At 54.0% G+C, this 19069-nt stretch overlaps 1 protein-coding gene across 1 annotated transcript; it reads right to left on the bottom strand.

Annotated features, from left to right (window-relative positions):
* Positions 1–4742: 4742 nt before the first annotated feature.
* Positions 4743–18029, bottom strand: LMO2 (LIM domain only 2). Its single transcript, XM_062198039.1, has 4 exons — positions 17985–18029; positions 17642–17861; positions 12261–12476; positions 4743–5771 (listed from the first exon to the last, which is right to left on the bottom strand). The coding sequence occupies exons 1-4, from the start codon at positions 17989–17991 to the stop codon at positions 5552–5554; spliced, it is 663 nt and encodes a 220-aa protein (XP_062054023.1). The 5' UTR covers positions 17992–18029; the 3' UTR covers positions 4743–5551.
* Positions 18030–19069: the final 1040 nt, after the last annotated feature.

Raw genomic sequence — 19069 nt, 5'->3', positions numbered from 1 at the left:
CTTTATATATATAGTCACCCTTTCTGGTTGCTATCAAAGTTTCTAAATGTATTTAATTATACTTTGATGCCCAACAAATTACCCCAAAACTCAGTGGCTTAACGCAATGGTGATTTCTCTTAGGTGATTTCTGTGGGTCGGAAATCCGGGAGCAGTGGGTAGCTCGGGGCGGGGTTCCCATGAGGCCGAATCCAGGAAGAAAGCTTGGGCTGGAGCGTCTTCGCACCCAGCGGCTCTGTCTCAGGCTTGGCCGGTGAGTGCCGGCTGCCGGCGGGAGGCCTCAGCGCCTCTTCCCCACCGCCCTCTCCAGGCCGCACATCTTCGTGGTCACTTGTCAGTGACCCAAGTGACAGCGTGCGTCTTGTGTGACCTAGCACATTTCCTGCTTTCTAGTGTATCGTCCCAGGTGGACGCGTCGGTCCTATTCCATGCGGGGGGAGGGAGAATCTCTGGGGACCTCTCAGACGGAGACCCTGCTCCTATTTTCCGTACTTAGCTGTCTGGACCAGATGGTGACCACCAATTGCCTAGAGATAACCCGCCCTCAGTTCCCCCTTTTCATAGGAGGAAACAGATCCGCCCTAAGACACGCTCCCAACTAGAGGCCCAATCAGCGCTCTGGATGCATTGTTCTTTCTGGGGCGCTGCTCTCACGGGCTCCGGCTGCACTCACGGGGTGATGGACGGAAGCGTTTGCCTGGAGATGCTCATGAATGAATGAGTGGGAAAGGAGGGGTGGGCTGATTCTCTTGGGGTCACCACGAAGCCGGCCTCAAGGTGGCCACCACACAGGATAATTCAGGGAGCGCAGTTCAAAAGCATCACAATGTGACAATGGAAATTGACTTGATTGGGCTTCAAAGATTCTATTAACTCAGAGAAATGATGATTTTTTTTTTTCTGGGAGGATTAATATGTGGCCACTGATAGAAAACGGAAGTGCCTTCAGTGTTTGGAAACCTCTTCTCACTCAATCTGAGATGTGGAAACAAAACACAACAGCTCCGACACAGGCCCCGGGAACCCTACACACCTCCCGGAGCCAGCAGGCTTGATCTCCGGCCTAGTGACATAGGAAATGTAGAAACCGCAGTGAGCTCGCGTTATTCGGCTGAGAAACACCCCGCTTCAGAGACTGGCAGTGAGTGGATTCAAGCAGCCAGTCCCTCTGCACCCCTCCCATTGTTCACGTTCGGTGGGGGCGAGTGGAGGGGGCGCTGCTTGCCTGGGGTGCGTTCTTCATAGCTAAGGTCAAAAGTCTAGGGAACTGACAAGCGGAGAGTAGTGCTACCAAGGGCTGCGCGATCTTCCTCCTCTGCCTCTTTCCTTCTTTGAATTGCACCTGTGCGTTCCTGGGCTTTTGCGCCCTGTCTTGATTCTGATTTGCTAGTTACTCTCAAAATTGCAAAACATTCCATCAACTCTCTCCTATTTATCTGTCTACCCGGCCTCTCTCTTACCCGGTCATCCTATAACTATCCATCCCTTCTTGGCCATGTGTGCGACATCGGCCAAGGAGAGTGACGATATAGAATTTACAGGTTGATTTCAGATAGGCCCTTCTTCCCAAATGAAGTCTAATTTTTTAAAAATTTATCTGTTTAATTTGAGAGACAGAGAGAGTCAGACAGAGTGTCCATCCACTGGTTCACCCCCAGCCCCCAGTGCCCACAACAGCCAGCGCTGGACCAGGCTGAAGCCAGGAGCCGGGAACTCCATCTGGGTCTCCCACATGAGTAGCAGGGACACAAATACTTCAACCATCACCCGCTGCCTTCCAAGGTGCGCACTAGCAAGAAGCTGGACTCCAGGGCGGACCCAGGCCTCAAATTCAGGCAGTCGGTCTGATACAGGACACAGGGACCCAAGGAGCATCTCAGCTGCTGTGTCCAGTGACCGCCCTGCACCCTGACCACTCTATTTTAACCTTGTAGGAGTTCAAAGTTGTCTCCAGAAGCAGTGGTTCTACTACAGTCACCCAAGACAGCAGCTGAATGGCAGCAACAGATGTTAATGAGGTGAAAGGAAGCCAAATGCTCCAGCAAACTGCTGACCCAATGCAAGGGCTGGGGAAGGGTGCGGGGGCCGGATCTAGGCATCTGCTTCCCACATTTGGGCCGGGCTCGGCAGGGGAGACTCTGAGCTGGTGCCTCTCCAAAGCTCCTTACACGTCCTCCCTCTCCAGGGAGCTGTGGGCTAGACATTTGGGCTCCAGGACTGCCTGTGCATCCATAATTCTGTAAGATGGTACCACTGGCCAGTGGAAAATGTTAGTCACTGCTCTGTTGAGGATGGTAAATGTACTGGCTGCTTTCCTGAATCTTCCATGTGGTGCACTACAATAGAGATGAAAATATAAAGCTTGGGGCCCAGCACTATGGCATAGAGGGTTAAGCTGTCACCTGCAGCTTCGGCATCCCTAATGGGCGCTGGTTCAAGTCCCGGCTGCTCCACTTCTGATCCAACTCCCTGCTAATGCATCTGGGAAAGCAGTAGAAGATGGCCCAAGTGTTTGGGCACTTGCACCCACATGGGAGACCCAGAAGAAGCTCCTGACTCCTGGCTTCAGCTTGGTCCAGCTCTGGCTATTGTGGCCATTTGGGGAGTGAACCAGCGGATGGAAGACTTTCTCTGTTTCTCCCTCTCTCTGTACCTCTGCCTTTCAAGTAAAATAAGTAAGTCTTTAAAAAAAAAATCTATTGGGACCGTCATTTGGTGTAGTGGTTAAAACACCTCTCGGGACAACTTCATCCCATAACAGGGGACCAGCGCTGTAACACAGTTGGTTAATCCTCTGCCTGCAGTACCGGCATCCCATATGGTTGCTGGTTCGAATCTTGGCTGCTCCTCTTCCAGTCCAGCTCTCTGCTATGGTCTGGGAAAGCAGTAGAAGATAGTCCAAGTGCTTGGGCTCCTGCATCCGTGTGGGAGAACCAGAAGCTCCTGGCTTCTGGCTTTGTTTCAGTTCAACTCTGGCCATTGCGGCCATCTGGGGAGTGAACCAGCAATGGAAGACCTTTCTCTGTGCTTCTACCTCTCAAATGAAAAAAAAAAAATGCATCCCATATCACAGCACTGCAGTTCGAATCCTAGCTCCACTCCTGATTCCAGCTTCCTGCCAGTACCCACCCTGGCGGGGGAGGGGGGAGCGGGAACCAGCAGGTGACTTGGCACAGCCCTGGCTATTGTGGATGTTTGGGGAGTGAACCAGCAAGTGGTAGCTTGCTCTCTCTCCCTGTCCCTCTCCCTCTCTCTCTTCCTGGGTAGACAGCATTTGTCGGCCTGTGGAAGCATTATTGACTCTCATGTCTAATAGTGACCATCGCCATTGCCAACCTTGAGCAGGAGCCACCGCATCTCTACAGCTGGTTAGAACAGGTCGCCGAACCCTGTCCCCAGAGCCTCTGACTCAGTCTGTCTGAGATGGGCATACGGGCTTACATTTTTTTTAAAGACTCACATTTTGTTTTTAATTTGTTGTTTGAGAGGCAGAGAAACCAAGAGAAACAGAGAGCGCTCCATCTGCCGGCTTCCTCTCCAACAGCTGGGACTGAGCCAGGTGGAGCCAGGAACCTGGAATCCAATCCAGGTCTCCCACATGGGTGGCAGGAGCCCAAGTACTTGAGCCACCACGGCTGCTTCCCAGGGGCTGCATTAACAGGAAGCATAGTCAGGAGTCGGAGCCGGGAATTGAACCCAGGTACTCTGATGTGGGACGCAGGTGTCCTAACTGGTGTCTTAACTGCTGGGCTAAGCACCCAGCCCCACATCCATGTTACTAGGTTCCCAGGTTCAAGGACCACACTTTGGGAGCACTGACTTGGAACAAGCATCCACTCGTTGGCAACCCCTGCCCACCACCTGTGCTGCTGGCACGCAGGCTAATTGGACTTGTCTTAAATAGGCCACTCTGCACAGTCATATTTCCTCCTCCTAGGGTTCAGCATACCAGAAGAGTCGTGTTGCAATTTCTCCTCTAGCAAAAACCCAAAAGCCTCAGGGATGGAGATTTAAAGGCATCTCACAGTCAATTAACTGTAGCTTTAGTTGGGTATTTCTGGCCTTGATAATTAGACACATCTCAAGGTGTCTTTCAATATTTTTATGAAATAATTGACAAGCATAACCTTCATGTAGGTTTGTCCTTTGCTCCTGACACTTGGGTGAGGGAGCTGAGGTGATGACCAGCAGGTGGCGCTCTGAGTCAGTTCATGGCGACAGCCCGGCTTGGGGTGAAGGCAAACCCGCACAGGGAGGTGCCTGTTAGAAACCCTCCAAGTAAGGTCCTCTTAACCACTTGTCATAAAACACCCTGAGACACACGTCTCGGAAAATCGAAGTGTCAAGCTCAGCATCTTTGCCACATTTCAAACGAGGTAATTACCTTCTCTCCCAAGGGAATCTGTTTTATGTATTTGCGTCCTTTCTAGGTTACACGTTTCCCAAAGGCAATGAGCTTGCCTTCCACTCCTTCTACACAATGCTGAAGAGAAATGCACATTTTACAATAGCAATTTAATTATTCTCCATCCCTCTGAGCTACACGATGACCTGTTATATAATTGCCGGTAATACAGCAATGGTCCTCCCTCACAGCAACCCTTGCAATACATGGAAGTTTTTATTTGACCTAAAAGGAAATTGCTTATTTGCGTCTCCTCTACCATAGATGAAGTAGACAATTTTCCCGTCACCCCAAATTATAAGTCATTATCAAATAAACACTGCGTTTTAGTCCATCATTTTTATTAAGTCTGCGGAGTTGTTTTCTTTTTACTACACACAACAAATACTTTGATATAATCTAAGATAATAAAATAGTTGAACAACTTTTTTTTTTTTTTAAGATTTACATTTTGTATAGAAACGATCGTTGGAATCCCAGCCCTCAATACGAAGGTGTCTAAAAACAGTGATTCATTGTTTTACATCCTTGCCTAAAAGTTGTGGTTTCCATCGTCAACTGAAATGCATCTCCATGCAGATCCCTTTGGGCCCAGAGGGAACGGCTTGGGAAGGTGGCCAAGAACAGGAGGATGGCCACTCTCCTCTCTGTCCTTGCCCGCGTTAGGACAGGGATTAGAACAGACTTGTCACAAATCCAGGAAGGAAAGAAATCAATTGCACGTCCCAAGTCTGCAAGCATCAACATCACCCCAAGCCTTTACCCCCGAGTGCCCTCTCTGTGGTGGGAAACTCCCCCACGGCGGCCGCCTGCCTGCTTGCCCCCCAGATGCTCCTCTCTTCACGAATCATTGTCAGTTACTAGGGAGAGGTCGCGGCCGGAAACCCTCCCCAATGGCTGGTCCTCTGTCACCAGTCTCAGTCCTTGCCACAGGTCCCTCGAATGCCATGTCTTGTTGGCCAGGAAGGTCCCATCATCTCCCAAGAAATGCCTCACCCCACCCGCAAATCCCCAAAGTGCCCAAGAGTGAGGACCCCACGGAGACCGTATCTTCTGGGAATGCCCCCACCCCAAAAGATGCAGGGGGGAGAGGAGGGCTCTGTCCTCTGTCCCTGCCTTGGCCTCAGGGCCCTCGAGGACCCCGGCCTACATCATCCCATTGGCCTTAGTCCACTCGTAGATGTCCTGCTCGCACACTATGTCGGAGTTGACCAGGAGGTATCTGTCGCCCACACAGAAATGCTTCTGGCAGGCGGCGCACTTGAAGCACTCCAGGTGATACACCTTGTCTTTCACCCGCATCGTCATCTCGTAGGCTCGGATGCGCTTGTCACAGGATGCGCACAGACCATCCTGGCCGAACAGCCTGACGGGAGAAAACAGAGAAGTACAAAGACGTGGGCGGGGACGAAGCCAGGAGGGAGGCTGAACTTCCACCAGGGTGGCCGGAAGCTGCAAAGCTTCGGACCCCAGGGGTGTTGGCCGGGCGAGGTGTCTTATGGGATGCAGAGGGGACTCTGGCACCTGCCTCGGTGCTTGGCACAGCTGCTCCCCGTGCTGAGCTCTTCTGTGCCTCCGGCTGCCCCGGGGCCTGGAGTGAGCTGGGGCACAGCCCTCGGGGCCCCTTGGAGAGGGAACAGACCGGAAATCGGGTGCAGTGAGCATCATGGTGAGCCTCCCACCCTTGATCATGTCATCAGCTTCTAAACCCACCCAGGGGGTCAGGCTGGCCTCGAATCCCTCCCTTGGCTACAGGGCCCTGCTGCAGGGAGCCTGGTGCAACACACGCAGTGCAGGGAATCAGGCCTCGGAGACCACAGGGCAAGCTGTGTCTACACGGTGAAGGGCAGCTCTGAAGTCCAGGGCCCTGCTGTCCCTGGGGGCAGGAGCCTCTGGGGAAGCCGCTCTTCCCACGTTTACATCTGGTCTCTCCCAGGCCTCGGTTGATCGGTCATTCACTTCGAGCAGTACTGAGGGCCGGGGTGGGAGAGGTAACACCGCAGGGCTCAGCACAGTGGTTCTCAAAGCACTGGGCTGGCGACCAACCATATCAGCATGGTCTGGGAACTCTGTTAGAGACGCAAAGTCTCAGTCCCCGCCCACCAAGCCCACAGGGTGCTCCGGGGAGGAGGCCTAGGGCCTCTTCCAGGTGACTGGTGCAGGCGAGGGCTTGAGAATCAGCTCGCAAGAGTGGAGTGACACAAGAGGCACTTTCAAGAAGCCCATGGGAAAAGCAGTTGATGAAAAAAGTATGCATATACTTCTAAAATAAGTTTTTTTTTTTTTAAAGAATTTTTATTTGAAAGGCAATTGCTTGTTCACTCCCCATAATAGCCTAGGCTAGGCCAGATGGAAGCCAGGAGCCTAGAACTCCATCCTGGTCTCCTACATGGGTGGCAGGAGCCCAAGTCCCTGGGCCATCTTTTGCTGCCTTCCCAGGTGCAATAACAGGGAGCTGGATCAGAAGTGGAGCAGCCGGGGACTCAAACCCATGCTCATATGGGATGCCAACATTGCAAGCAACAGCTTAACCTGCTGTGCCACAACACTGGCCCCTGGATTTCAAAATGTTGATACGCCCAAATATTAATTCCAGTTTTCCAGGAACTTTTAATTTTCATTTTATTTGAAAGGCATAGAGACAGACATGGAGATTTCCTATATGCTGGTTCAGTCCCCAAATGCCCACAGTAACCAGAGCTAGGCCAGGTCAAAGCCAGGAGCCAAAAACTCCATCTGGGTCTCCCACGTGAGTGGCAGAGGCCCAAGTCCTTGAACCATCATCCTCTGCCTCCCATGGGTCACAGAAAGCTGGGCTGGAAGTGGAGGAGTCGGGACTTGAACCAGGCATTCTGATATGGGATGCAGGCATCCCAAGCAGGGACGTATCCCAAGCATCAAAGCCTCACCCCTCCAGAAACTTAGAGTGCCCTCGTAAGCCCTGGAGCCAGAAGACCCAGCCCCGAAGGCCAGGACCGGCCCCGAGTCCCTGAACGACCCCGCTGAGCCCTCGGATTCCTCTGGGCGTGGGTGAAATGGCAGTGATGGCGGCACCCACTGCACGGGCGGGTGGAAGGATAAAACAGCGCATGTCAGAGCTCCTGCAGTGAGGGGCCATGCCGCGCAGACTGTGCGCCAGCGCTGCTCCAACAGGCCGCTTCCACGCATGGCGGGGGTTTCCACGTGAAAGCTTTAGGAAGGTTTTAAGTGAATGCCGGGTCTCCTAGGGAGCTCTTACTAACTTCAGAATACCGGAGAGTCAGCTGATACATTCTGAGAGGTTGCAGGGGGACATGAGGGCGGGCGACAAGCTTTGCAACATTTGGGGAAAATGAGCAGCCTGGCGAAGACGCAGTCTCTGAGCAGGGAGCTCTGTGTTCAGAGTCAGGACCGGCAAGTTCCCTGTGAGGCCCGCTCTCCATCTGAGGATCTGAGCACGTTCACCGCGCCGCCCGGGAGCTGGCTCATTAGTGGTGGAGAACGCGCATGCCAACGCAGCAGATGGTGGAGCCGCAGGTACCTGCCACACTGGAGGTCACCGAGTGGAAAGACGGTTCTGCTTTCCTGACTGTTCACTAAGTCGAGCTGGGGCCTGAGCAAGGGTAAACGGCTGAGAAAACAGTGTGCCTGGACCGACTCCAACTGCCTGGGGTGCGAGAGCCGTAAGGAAGGAGGCAGCTTATTAAAGGGGAGTCAGGGGGTAAATCACAGTGCACATCAGGCAGCTAATGAAGGGAAGGGCCACGGGCTGACATTTGGGAGACAAGTGCAGGTCCCAGCATCACCTCCGGTGGACCAGGTGACCGGGACCAACGCCACGGCCTCTCCAGGCTTCTGTGTCTCAAGGTCTAACGCAAGGGAACTGGAAGAGAAGGCCCCTGTAGCCTCCTCCTGCTCAGGTATTCAGAGCTTCTGATAATCGTGAAACTAAGCCAGGACTTGACACTGAACTTGGGGCTCCGGCACCAAGCCTGGGTGTCTCAGGCAGAGCCTGGGCCGTGGATCTGTGTGCACCTGAGTTCCTAAGGATGTGTTTTCAGAGGACACCTGGGAGGTGGAGGAGAACATGGACAGAGTGGGGGGAAGTCAAGCCCATTTGGAATCTCAGGCAACGTGACCGAGAGCCGAGTTTTAGCTCCAGGACCCCTGGAGTGTAAGTTAAGCCTCCACATCGCCCCGGCACAGGCGGGGATGCAGGCCACTGGGACCCAGCATCTGCCATTGTTACGGTCTGTTTGCAGGAGTGATGGAGCAGACAAAGCACTCTTCAGAAACGCCATGGGGTGGTGGGCATGTGGGTTTCAGATGCCCACATCCCACACAGAAGTGCCTAGGTTCAACCTCCTGCTCTTCTTCCCATTCCAGCTTCCTGGTGAGGTACACCCTGGAGGGCAGCAGGTGATGGCTCAAGTACGTGGGCCCCTGCCACCCATGTGGGAGACCAGACGGAGTTCCAGGCTCCTGGCTTCAGCCTGCTCCAGTCCCAGCTGTTGCAGGCATTTGGGAAGAGACCCAGCAAATGGAAGATCTCTGTCTCCCTTTCAAATAAAATGAAAATAAATACTTTTTAAAAAGTTAATGGAAAATGGAATTAAAGATCATTTTATTTTGGCCCAGAAGATTTCTGAAATCCATGCATATGAGGTTGGTCTTCAAACAGTTTATAAGAATGTGTATTATGAGAAAACTACACATGGAGTTCAAAATGTTTTACACCAGCATAAATGTATATTCTCATTCCATTTTCCAGGAACTTTGCAAAGAATCCATAGGGCACCTCTGGCTGTAATAGCTGCAGATACTGGCTGTTGAAAGTACAAGCAGCAGGGGTGGTGGGCAGGGATACCACACAAAAATTGGTTAGAGAGAGAGAGAGATCAATCCAGGGGCCAGCCTTGTGGTGTAGCACATTAAGCCTCTGCCTGCAATGCTGGCATCCCTCGTGGGTGCCACTTCCAGACCCAGCTGTTCCACTTCCAATCCAGCTCCCTGTTAATGCACCTGGAAAAGCAGTGGAAGATGGCCCAAGTGTCTAGGCCCCTGCCACCCAGGTGGGAGACCCAGAATAAATTCCTGCCTCCTGCTTCAGCCTGGCCCAGCCCTAGCCACTGAGGCCAACTAGGGAGTGAACCAGCAGATGGAACATGTCTGTCTCTCTCTCTCTCTTCTCTATTTCTTTCTCTCTCTCTCTCTCTTTCTCTCTTCTCTCTACACTCTGCCTTTCAAATTAAAAAAAAAAATGTTTAAGAGAGAGGGAAAGAGAGATCCAGGGGATCCAGGCTGGATAGCAGCACTAACAGCCCCTGGTAGACTGCCAGCAGCAGGCTGGAGGTTCAGCATGGGAGCCTGGGGAATACGTGAGGCCACACGTGTCCAGAAAGGAGCAGAACAGGCAGGCCAGCCACGGAAAGTCACCTTGGGGCAAGAAGGGCTGGACCCTTCAGAGGACACAACGGGTCCCTCCTCCCACGGCTTTGTCCGAAGACCCCGCCAGGGGCTGGGCGTTGCCCACAGCAGTGAAGCCACTGCTTGGGACGCCCGCATCCCCTGTCACACTGTGCACTTCGGAGACAGCAGACCCTGGGTACCTGCCCCGCACGTGCTACTGTGTTCCAGGCTTCTGGCTTCAGCCTGGCCCAAACACAGCTAGTACAGGCATTTGGGAAATGAGCCGGTGGATAAAAGGACTCTATCTACCTTTCCAGTAATAAATTTAAAACATTTTTAAACAGACCCCACCAGATAAGCTAAGGACGCAAGTAAACAAGTCCACAGCGAAACGACCATCCCTGAAGCCAAGAGTAATCTTTTCTCCACTGTCAAGAGGTGTCACGTCTTAAGCTCTCTGCTGCCCATTTTAATAACAATAATATAAATATTAAAGGACGGCTGCGGACGCCCCGGCACCAACACGGAGTTAATTAACATGTTGCCGAGGAATCTAGCGGGGAGAAGAATTATTTCATGTCACCAAGACACAAGTTAATTAACATTGGACTCTCCCAGCCTATTTTTTTCTCTCCTTTTTGAAAATGGAAAAGATTAACAAGCCCAGGCAGCACTGGCTCTGTTCTCGAATGTTATATAAAACCGTAGAGATAGTGAGAAGCTGGGGCTCTTTGACCTTACTGCACCTGTGCTTCATTTAATACGATTCAAATGATTTGACAGGGATGTCGGCAGGGGCCCGGTGGGACTGGTGCACCAGTCTGCTTTATGACTGACTTGGCAAACAGGGAGCGAGCAGAACCACCTCCGTATCTATCCCCGATCTAGTTTCTTGTGGCTTTAAAAAAAATTAAAATGACCAAAATTATCATCACAGGCACTGAAAAATCCCACTTCTTCTCTCAGAACCGCCAAATTTGCAAGGACTTTATCAGAGAATTTGAGGGGAAGGGAAAAGCCTATTCCATTGGTCTATGGGTAGACAGATGAGCTTCCCGTGTCCTTATGTTTTCTCATGAAAATGCTCCGAGGGCAGGTCTGGGAGGAAGAGCTGGCCTAGCAGCCACGGGCACTGGAGTCGAAACACATTTCCATGGGCTGCAGGTTCCTCCTGTATTAGGGCTGCCCGCTCCGTGGACTCCGGGCCACGGGAGGATGGTACAAAACCCACAGCTGCACAGCTGAGCAGATCCCACAGCCCAGGGCGCAGACACGGAGTCTGCGTGGCAGCCGGTATGAGACGAGCAATGCTAGGGCGTTCCAGGCAAAGACGCTCGCTGAGTGCTGGAAAGTTCGCACGGCCAAGATCGAGACCCAGAGCCTAGGAGATGTCCCCAGCACCTGTCCCCCTGGGTTTTCAGGGTTCCCGCCCCAGCCCTCCCTTCCTCCCCCTCCTTGCTAATCTGACCGACCCGAGGGAAGGTTCTAAGAGCAGCTGATGAGGACTTGACATGCGTGCACCAAGCCAAGGACTTTACCTGCGCCTCTTCCTACTACTGTGATCCCCACTTTACAGATGAAGAAACCGAGGCTTAGGGAGGGTAAAGAACCTCTCCAAGCCACACAGCTGGAGCGCAGTGGTGTCAGGACGCAAAGCCACTACGGACCCCAGCGCCGTTATGTCTGTTGGCCATCACCTTGCTACCATGGAACTCCACAGCAAGAATATGCTTTGTTCTACCTTTACTGTTCTTATCACACAATTTTGGAGTCATCAAAGAGTATTTATAATCTATACATGTTTCCAGGTTATATATAACATATATATATAACATATATATAGGTTGTATATGTTTATATAATGTTATATAATGCTATATATATATAATGTTATATAATGGCTCCTGGGGCCGGCATCATAGTACCAGGAGCTAAGCAGCCACCTGGAATGCCAGCAGTGCCAGTTCAGGTCCCGGCTGCTCCACTTCCAAGCCAGCTCCCTACTAATCTGCCTGGGAAAGCAGCAGAAAATGGCCCAAGTCTTTGGGCCCCTAGCACCCACGTGGGAGACCAGGATTGAGTTCCAGGCCTCCGACTTCAGCATGGTCCAGCCCGAGCCATAGGGGCCGTTCGGGGAGTGAACCAGCAGATGGAAGACCTCTCTTTACCTCTGTTGCCCTGACTTTCATATCATAAATCTTTTGGGGAAAAAGAGTAAAATAAAATGAGCTCCTAAGAAGCCAGCCCCGAAACTTATCCATGCAAATACCCCCAGCTCCTGTGGCAGGCAGTTCTGTGTGCCCCGCCCCAGCCCTTTCCCAGGTCTGACCCCTAGGGGGAGCCACTGAGCGCACTTTGGTGGTGCCCACTCCCTGGGACGGGAGGAAGTGGCCGTCAGCGCCCCGGGCAGCCCCGGGGGACCAGCTCCCTGACTCGGGTGTCCCCAGGGGGGCGGCGGGGACCCTACCTGAGATAGTCTCTCCGGCAGAGCTTCCGGCCCAGCTTGTAGTAGAGGCGCCGGCCCACCTCCCCGAGCCGGCACCCGCACAGGTCACAGCTCAGGCAGTCCTCGTGCCAGTACTGGTCGATGGCCTTCAGGAAGTAGCGGTCCCCGATGTTCTGCTGGCAGCCGCCGCATGTCAGCAGGGACGGGGGGATCTGCAGCACCTCATCCACGGGTTCCCTGGAGAGAGGCGGAGCGTCAGGGTGGCGGAGAGGGGCACGAGGGCGTGGGGGAGTCGGCCATCGATCGCTCCGGGCCACACCCGGAGCCTGGTTCTGGAGCTTCCCGGTGGCAAGTGCACAAAGGACGTGGACTGCAGAGGCCCCGGCAACCTCGGGATCAGACACAAGAGCTTGGGCCTCACACCCCAGATCCTAGAAGTAAACGCGGGGAATCGAGGTGTCCAGGGCAACTGCAGGGGGCGCTGTTCCCTGCCCACGGCCGCACCCTTCTCCCCGCCCTCCCCTCCTACCTCCTGGTGGGTCATCACAGTTCTCCTCCCTCCCCCGCCCATACCAGGGATCCAAGGGCACTGCCTCACCCCAGGGAGAGCCGCCTAGGCAGGGGCGCTAAGAATCTGCAAATTCCCCCGGGGAATCTGGGTGTCAAGCTCTGTTTGCAAACTCCCAACTGCACACAAGCACACTTGGGTAAGAAGGAGGAAGAGGGGTTCCAAATGATGCTAGCTTGCTTTCTCTTCCCAAAATAAAAATTACACCAGACCATTGTGGGGATGCTCCTTATTTTATTATTATTTGAGTAGTACTGTCACAGAAATTCTGCTTCCCAGCTTTCTTAATGAATCCTTGGAAGCAAATTCCAGATTTTTTTAAATGTTTATTTTTGTTTATTTGAAAGAGAGAGAGTCTTCTAGCCACTGGTTCACTTCTCAGACGCCACAACAGCCAAGGTGGGCCAGCCTGAAGCCAGGAACCAGGAGCTCTACCCAGGTTTCCTACAGGGGCAGCAGGGATGCAACTGCCTGAACCATCAGCGGCTGCCTCCCACGGTGTGCACTAGCAGGAAGCCAAATCAGAAGCAGGCACTCCAACATGGGTGCGGCTGTCCCAAGCGGCAGCTTAACCCACTGCGCCACAATACCAGCCCCAAATCCACTGTCAAGCTTAAAATGGACATCAAATAGACCTCTTTTTCCTCTCATGAAATTTGTACAACATCAAAACCCACTTGGATAAAGTTGATATGCGAAAGCGCGGGGGAGGGGACAAGAACCATCCAACAGAGAGTAGAAGGCAATCGAGCAGATGCTGAAATCCCATCCAGGCAGTTTGTCAATAGGGAACCAGGGATACCTGTTCTTTCATTAAAAGGCCACGTGTAGAGGCCGCTGCTGTGGCATAGCAGCTAAAACCGTCATCTGCAATGCCAGCATCCATATGGCTGCCGGTTCAAGTCCTGGCTGCTCCACTTCCAATCCAGCTCTCTGCTGTGGCCTGGGAAAGTAGTAGAAGATGGCCCAAGTGCTTGGGTCCCTGCACCCATGCGGGAGACACAGAATAAGTTCTTGGCTCCTGGCTTTGGATCAGTGCAGCTCTGGCCATTGCAGCCATCTGGGAAGTGAACAGTAGATGGAAGACCTCTCTCTCTCTCTCTCTCTCTCTCTCTCTCTCTCTCTCTCTGCCTCTCTGTAACTCTGCCTTTCAAATATATAAATAAATCATAAAAAAAAAAAAAAGCCACGTGTAGGGGCCGGTGCAGTAGCGTACCAGGTTAGCTACTGCCTGCAGTGCCAGCATCCCATAAGAGTGCCAGTTTGAGTCCTGGCTGCTCCACTTCTGATCCAGCTCCTGGCTAATGGCCTGGGAAAGCAGCAGAAGATGGCCCAAGTGCTTGGGCCTCTGCTCCCACATGGGAGACCCAGAAGAAGCTCCTGGCTCCAGCTTGGCCCAGCCCCAGCTGTTGCAGCATTTGGGAAGTGAACCAGCAGATGGAAGACTCCCCCCTGCCCCCTAACTCTGCCTTTCAAATAAAATAAATAAAATAATTCTTTAAAAAAAAAAAAAAAAGGGCCTCCTACTCACTTTGCTCCCCCAGAGTCTGGACGTTTTGTTTTACATTTTTTTTTTTTTTGAGAGGGGATAACAGTGATGTTTAATTTTAGATGAGATATTTTACATTTTAAAATAAATAACTTTGGGGCCCGCACTGTGGCATAGTGGGTAAAGCCACTGCTTTTGGTGCTGGCATCCCATATGGGTGCTGGTTTGAGTCCCAGCTGCTCCATTTCCAATCCAGCTCTCTCCTAATGCACCTGGGAAAGCAGTAGAAGATGGCCCAGGTCCTTGGGCCCCTGCACCCCCGTGGCAGACCCAGATGAAGCTCCTGGCTTCTGGTATCGGCCTGGCCCAGCTCTGGCCATTTCAGCCATTTGGGGAGTGAACTAGTGGATGGAGGACTTCTCTCTCTCCGCTTCTACCTCTCTGTAACTCAAATAAATACATAAATCTTTTCATAAATATATAAGCCAAAAGAAAATAAAAGGAAGTGGAAGAACAATTCTGGCACTAAATGGGACACAGGAAAATCTTAGCACTCGTTGGTTTGTGATCATGAACAAGTGGTTTGTAGAACCTTATTCAAGACAAGTCTATTTTTTTTTAATCTGTTATGCTTTTAAAAATGGACCTTCTTCCAACTGTGAAATTCCCAAAGGGAGTTTCCTCCTGGGTACTTTGGAGGAATAAAGCTGAGACTCCTATTTCCAGCAGGTGCTATATCACCAAGTGACCTTGGGTCTTAATTGGCCGGTACCCACAAAGCTGAGCCCGTGGCACTTTGGCACCATGCGGCTCAGGCGCCCAGCATTCAAAACACACTTCGACAACCTCAGGTGCCCGTATCAAGTATTCCCTATGACTGTTTAGAAAAGCTAAGTCAAGCTCACATGTTGAAGTTGGAGTCTAAGAGATCATCTCCTTTTAGAACAAGGAAAGCCAAGCCCAAGCCGGTGTCTGAAAACTTACTAGAGAGAGAGAGGACACCCTGAATGTTTCAGGAGAGAGAGGACACCCTGAATGTTTTTTAGGAGCTCCCCGAAGCCTGTCTGGTTTCCTTTGGGGACATCCATTCTCCTTTCTGAAAAGTGACTAACGCCCCCCACCCCCCACCCCGGCAGGTGCATCAACTCAGAACCACGTCTCTTCTTACTTCCCAGACCCTCGGCCACGCTGATGCTGCCAAGCTGCTGAGAAAGAGGAGAATTGGCCCTTCGCTGAGATTGGAGGGAACTGTTCTTGTCACCCACAGGGCGGCTGTGGGGGCCACGGGTCGCACGGCAGATGTCTCTGCATTCGTGAATTCTGGCTGAAGATCTCGCCAGCACGCACCTGGGCAGGGCTTTGCAATTCGAAGATGCTGATCTTGACGACCTAAGCTGACTGGGCAAGTGCACAGTAAGGAATGGGGTGGGGGGGAGGGCTGGGCAGATGCAAAGCAGAGGAGCCGCGGTGCTGGCCTGAGATGAGATGGACAAGGGCAGGATAAAGTATTGGCTCCGTCCATCATCCCCTAACGAATGATAATGTCACCGCTGGCTCTGGTGGACAATCCAGCAGACAATCCACCACTAATTGGATTCACCCTCCAATTAGTATTTATGTTTCCCCAGAGCCTTTCTTGAGTGTTACACCTGCATACCACCACCGCCACCACCTCAGTTCCGGCGAATTTTTTGAGTCTTTGAGAGAGGAGTGGGGTGCAGGGTGTGTGTGTGTGTGTGTGTGTCTGCACCACTTTCTCAACTAGCCTGTCCATCTCGAAACAACCTCTCTTCTCAGGCAACCAGGCAGCAGAGCTAAAGAAGTGAGGGAACTTCAATCTAACCTGAGCAGCTAAGCACCAACTTCAAAAAGAGCAAACATCCTGCAAGGAACGGAACCCCCCAGATTTATCTGCTAATAAAAGGATTAGTGCCTGGGTTCTGCTGATGGAAAAGGCATTAGGCACCTCGCCATCCAATTCACTCCCTTTACGGTACCACTATGGTCTTGCCCAGCCTCTGTCACTCTAGGTTCATGAAAAAGTGAACAACCTCCCCTCCCAACTCTTGATTGCATAGATCCATACTGTTCAAAGGGAACCTTAGTTACTTTCCCCCCAAAGGCCGGGTTTGTTTTGTTTTGTTTTTGTTCTGAGACCCAATTGCGATGGTTAGATTCTGTTTGGATCCTGGTACTTCCTGTGCTATGAGAACACGATGAGCTTTTATGCTGCTAAGGGAGGGTGAACCCCAGGTAAATAAACACCATAGGAGGCTGAAATGGAAGTGGGATGGGGGTGGGGGTGGGGGGGAAGCAGGAAAGCACAATTCTTTTCAAGCAGGAAAAGAAAAAACAAAACAAATGCCTTTTAAAAGCGCAAATGGACAAGTTATTAACCAGCTCCTTTGGTCTTGTGTAACAAATCCCTTCAAAGGATTAGATGGGGATTTCAAAGGAATAAAAATTCTCAACACCAGACAGCTAACGACTCTAACAAGGGCATTCAGGGAGGGGAAGATGAGAGCTTAAAAACCCTAGTTGCCCACATGAAAAGCGGAGGAGGGGCTTGCGGGGACACCCCGGGATAGGCGAACGGTCCAAACCAGCGCTTGGCTCAGCCAACAGGTGCGGCAAACGCCCCTAAGAGCTCTGATCCCCTGACCCGGAACAACACAGAGACACACTAAATGGTGCACTAACTCTAGAGACACGCATCCCCCTGCCTCCCCGCGCCGGGGTCCCTGCGCCCAGATTAACTCTGGATTTGGCTGCTCTAGAAGTCTCTGGAGGCCAGAGCGGGCTCCGAGGTGGACGGTCGGACCCCCTTACCGCCTAATCCCCACGTGCCGACACTCGGTTCACCTGCAGATAGCGAAGGGGGCCGTCGGGGACCCCTAGAGGCCTCCCCCCGGGGATGTGTCCCTTTCCAATACCAAATGGACAAAGAGAAAGGGGGCCAGAAAGGGGCGATCGGGGAGAAGGGACCAGAACCAAGCCCTGGGCGCTCTCGGGTCTGCACCTGCGCGGCTCTGAGCTCCCCCCATGCCTGCACCGGTGCAAACTTTCTGGCCCGCGGTGGCTGTGGGGAGCGTCTCGGGCGACCTGGTAGGGCCCACGGGGGCGCGGGATTCAGCTCCGTCCCTACCGCCTGCCTCCCGGTCCCTCTCCAGTGCCTCCCGGAGTCACCCGCGGGGAAGGGAGAGTCCCGCGTAAGGCAGAAGGGGCCAAGGGCAGGCTGCGGGCGCGCACCTGGAGCCGCCTCGCGGGCCGCCCGCGCCACCCCGCCGCTCCGGGGCGCAGGGCCGTGGACGCCATGGGGGGCAGGGACAGGGGCACCACACTTACTCGGACGGGTCCAGGCTCTTCCTCTCGATGGCCGAGGACATTGGGGAGGGAGGCGGCGTGCCGGGCGGCGGGGGCGCTCCCTTTGTGGCGCGGGGCTGGCCGGCGGCGAGGGCTCGGACCCCCTCGGATGCGCGGGCGCCGCCGCTCCTGAGCCTCCTCTTGCTCCGGCGCTCCGGCGGCGAGCTCGCCCCTCCGCGCTCAAGGACAGTCACCGCGCTCCCTTCAAACGCCAAAGAGAGAGAGCGAATCACCGGGCTGCGGGCGCGCGGCGGCCGAGGCGGGGGCCGGGGCGCGCAGCCTGGCCCCGGGCGGCTGCAGCTGCCGCCGCCGCTCAGGACTTAACCTTCCATCGCGGTCCCGCGGTCCCGCCGCCGCCGCCGCCGCCGCCGCCGCCCGGTCCCGCTCGCGCGCTGGCGCCGCCCGCCGGGATGGTGCGCGCCCGCCCGGCCGCCCGAGCCCCTCGCACCTCCGGCCGGGTCGCGGCGCGCAGCTCGCCGCCGAGGGCAGCCCGGGGGCGGCGGCCTGGGGCGGGGAGGGGCCCGTGCGTCTCTCCCCGGGCTTCCTCCTCTCTCGGGAAGGTCTATTTTCGCTCAGCTTCCCTCTGTCTCTGGTTTCATTTCCTTTTTCCTGATCACGATTCAAATACAATAGAAGGAAATCACATTTAAAGAGACAGCTGCCCGCCCCCCTCCCCTTTTATTCTGCCTTTTTTTTTTTTTTTTTTTAAACGGGGCTCCTGGGGATTAGCAATACAAACAGCAGCCGCATCAGGACTGACTTGGTTTCTTAAAGGGGCCAGCGTCGGGGACGCAGAGTGGCTCTGGGATCACCTCTCCTTGGAGAGGAGGCTCGGCTGCCCTGGGTCATCGTTCAGGGTTTCCCCTCTTCCGCGAGTCCCCGTTGGCTTTAAGGCTCAAAGTTACCCACCAGGCAGCTCAAGCAAGGCAAAACGACGAAAATGGGAAGCAGGCACCCTCCACGAAAGCCGCCGTGCCGAGCAGCTTCGCGCCCGTCCCGGGTTCGCGGTTCCAGGTCCAGGGGCGCGCGGCGCAGCGGTGCCCCGGACGGCGCGGCTCCGCGGGCGCCGGGCTCGTGGCCGCTGGAGCCGTGCGGGCAGGGACCGCACGCCGGGGCACGCCTGGGCAGGGCTGGGGACAGTTAATCCCCGCGGGTCCCCTCTCCATCTGCCAGCGGCAGAATTCCCTCCCTGGGCATCTGGCGGAGAGCGGACGCCCGCGACTCAACTGTCCCCCCCGCCCCTCCCCGTAATGCGTTCCCAACGATCCGATCCAGAACATTCCCGAGGTGGGGCAGGAGAAGGAAAAGGAGGCCGACTCGATTTGGGGGTTCGGGTTCACCCTCAACCTCGAGAGCGAGTTCTGGACAAGGGAGGGGCGCCGGTGGCGGGAGGAGAAGGCTGCCCTGGCC

The sequence above is a fragment of the Lepus europaeus genome, chromosome 7 (genome assembly GCF_033115175.1).
Source record: "Lepus europaeus isolate LE1 chromosome 7, mLepTim1.pri, whole genome shotgun sequence".
Taxonomy (NCBI): Eukaryota; Metazoa; Chordata; class Mammalia; order Lagomorpha; family Leporidae; genus Lepus; species Lepus europaeus.
The sequence above is the reverse complement of the archived record's forward strand: the minus strand, read 5'-3'. Positions and strand labels throughout refer to the sequence as shown.

Coding starts and splice junctions, on each gene's coding strand:
- LMO2 (XM_062198039.1), bottom strand. Junction 12,477..17,641: donor AAGAGCCTGGACCCGTCCGA/GTAAGTGTGGTG, acceptor GCCTCTCTCCAG/GGAACCCGTGGATGAGGTGC. Junction 5,772..12,260: donor TGCCGGAGAGACTATCTCAG/GTAGGGTCCCCG, acceptor TTCTCCCGTCAG/GCTGTTCGGCCAGGATGGTC.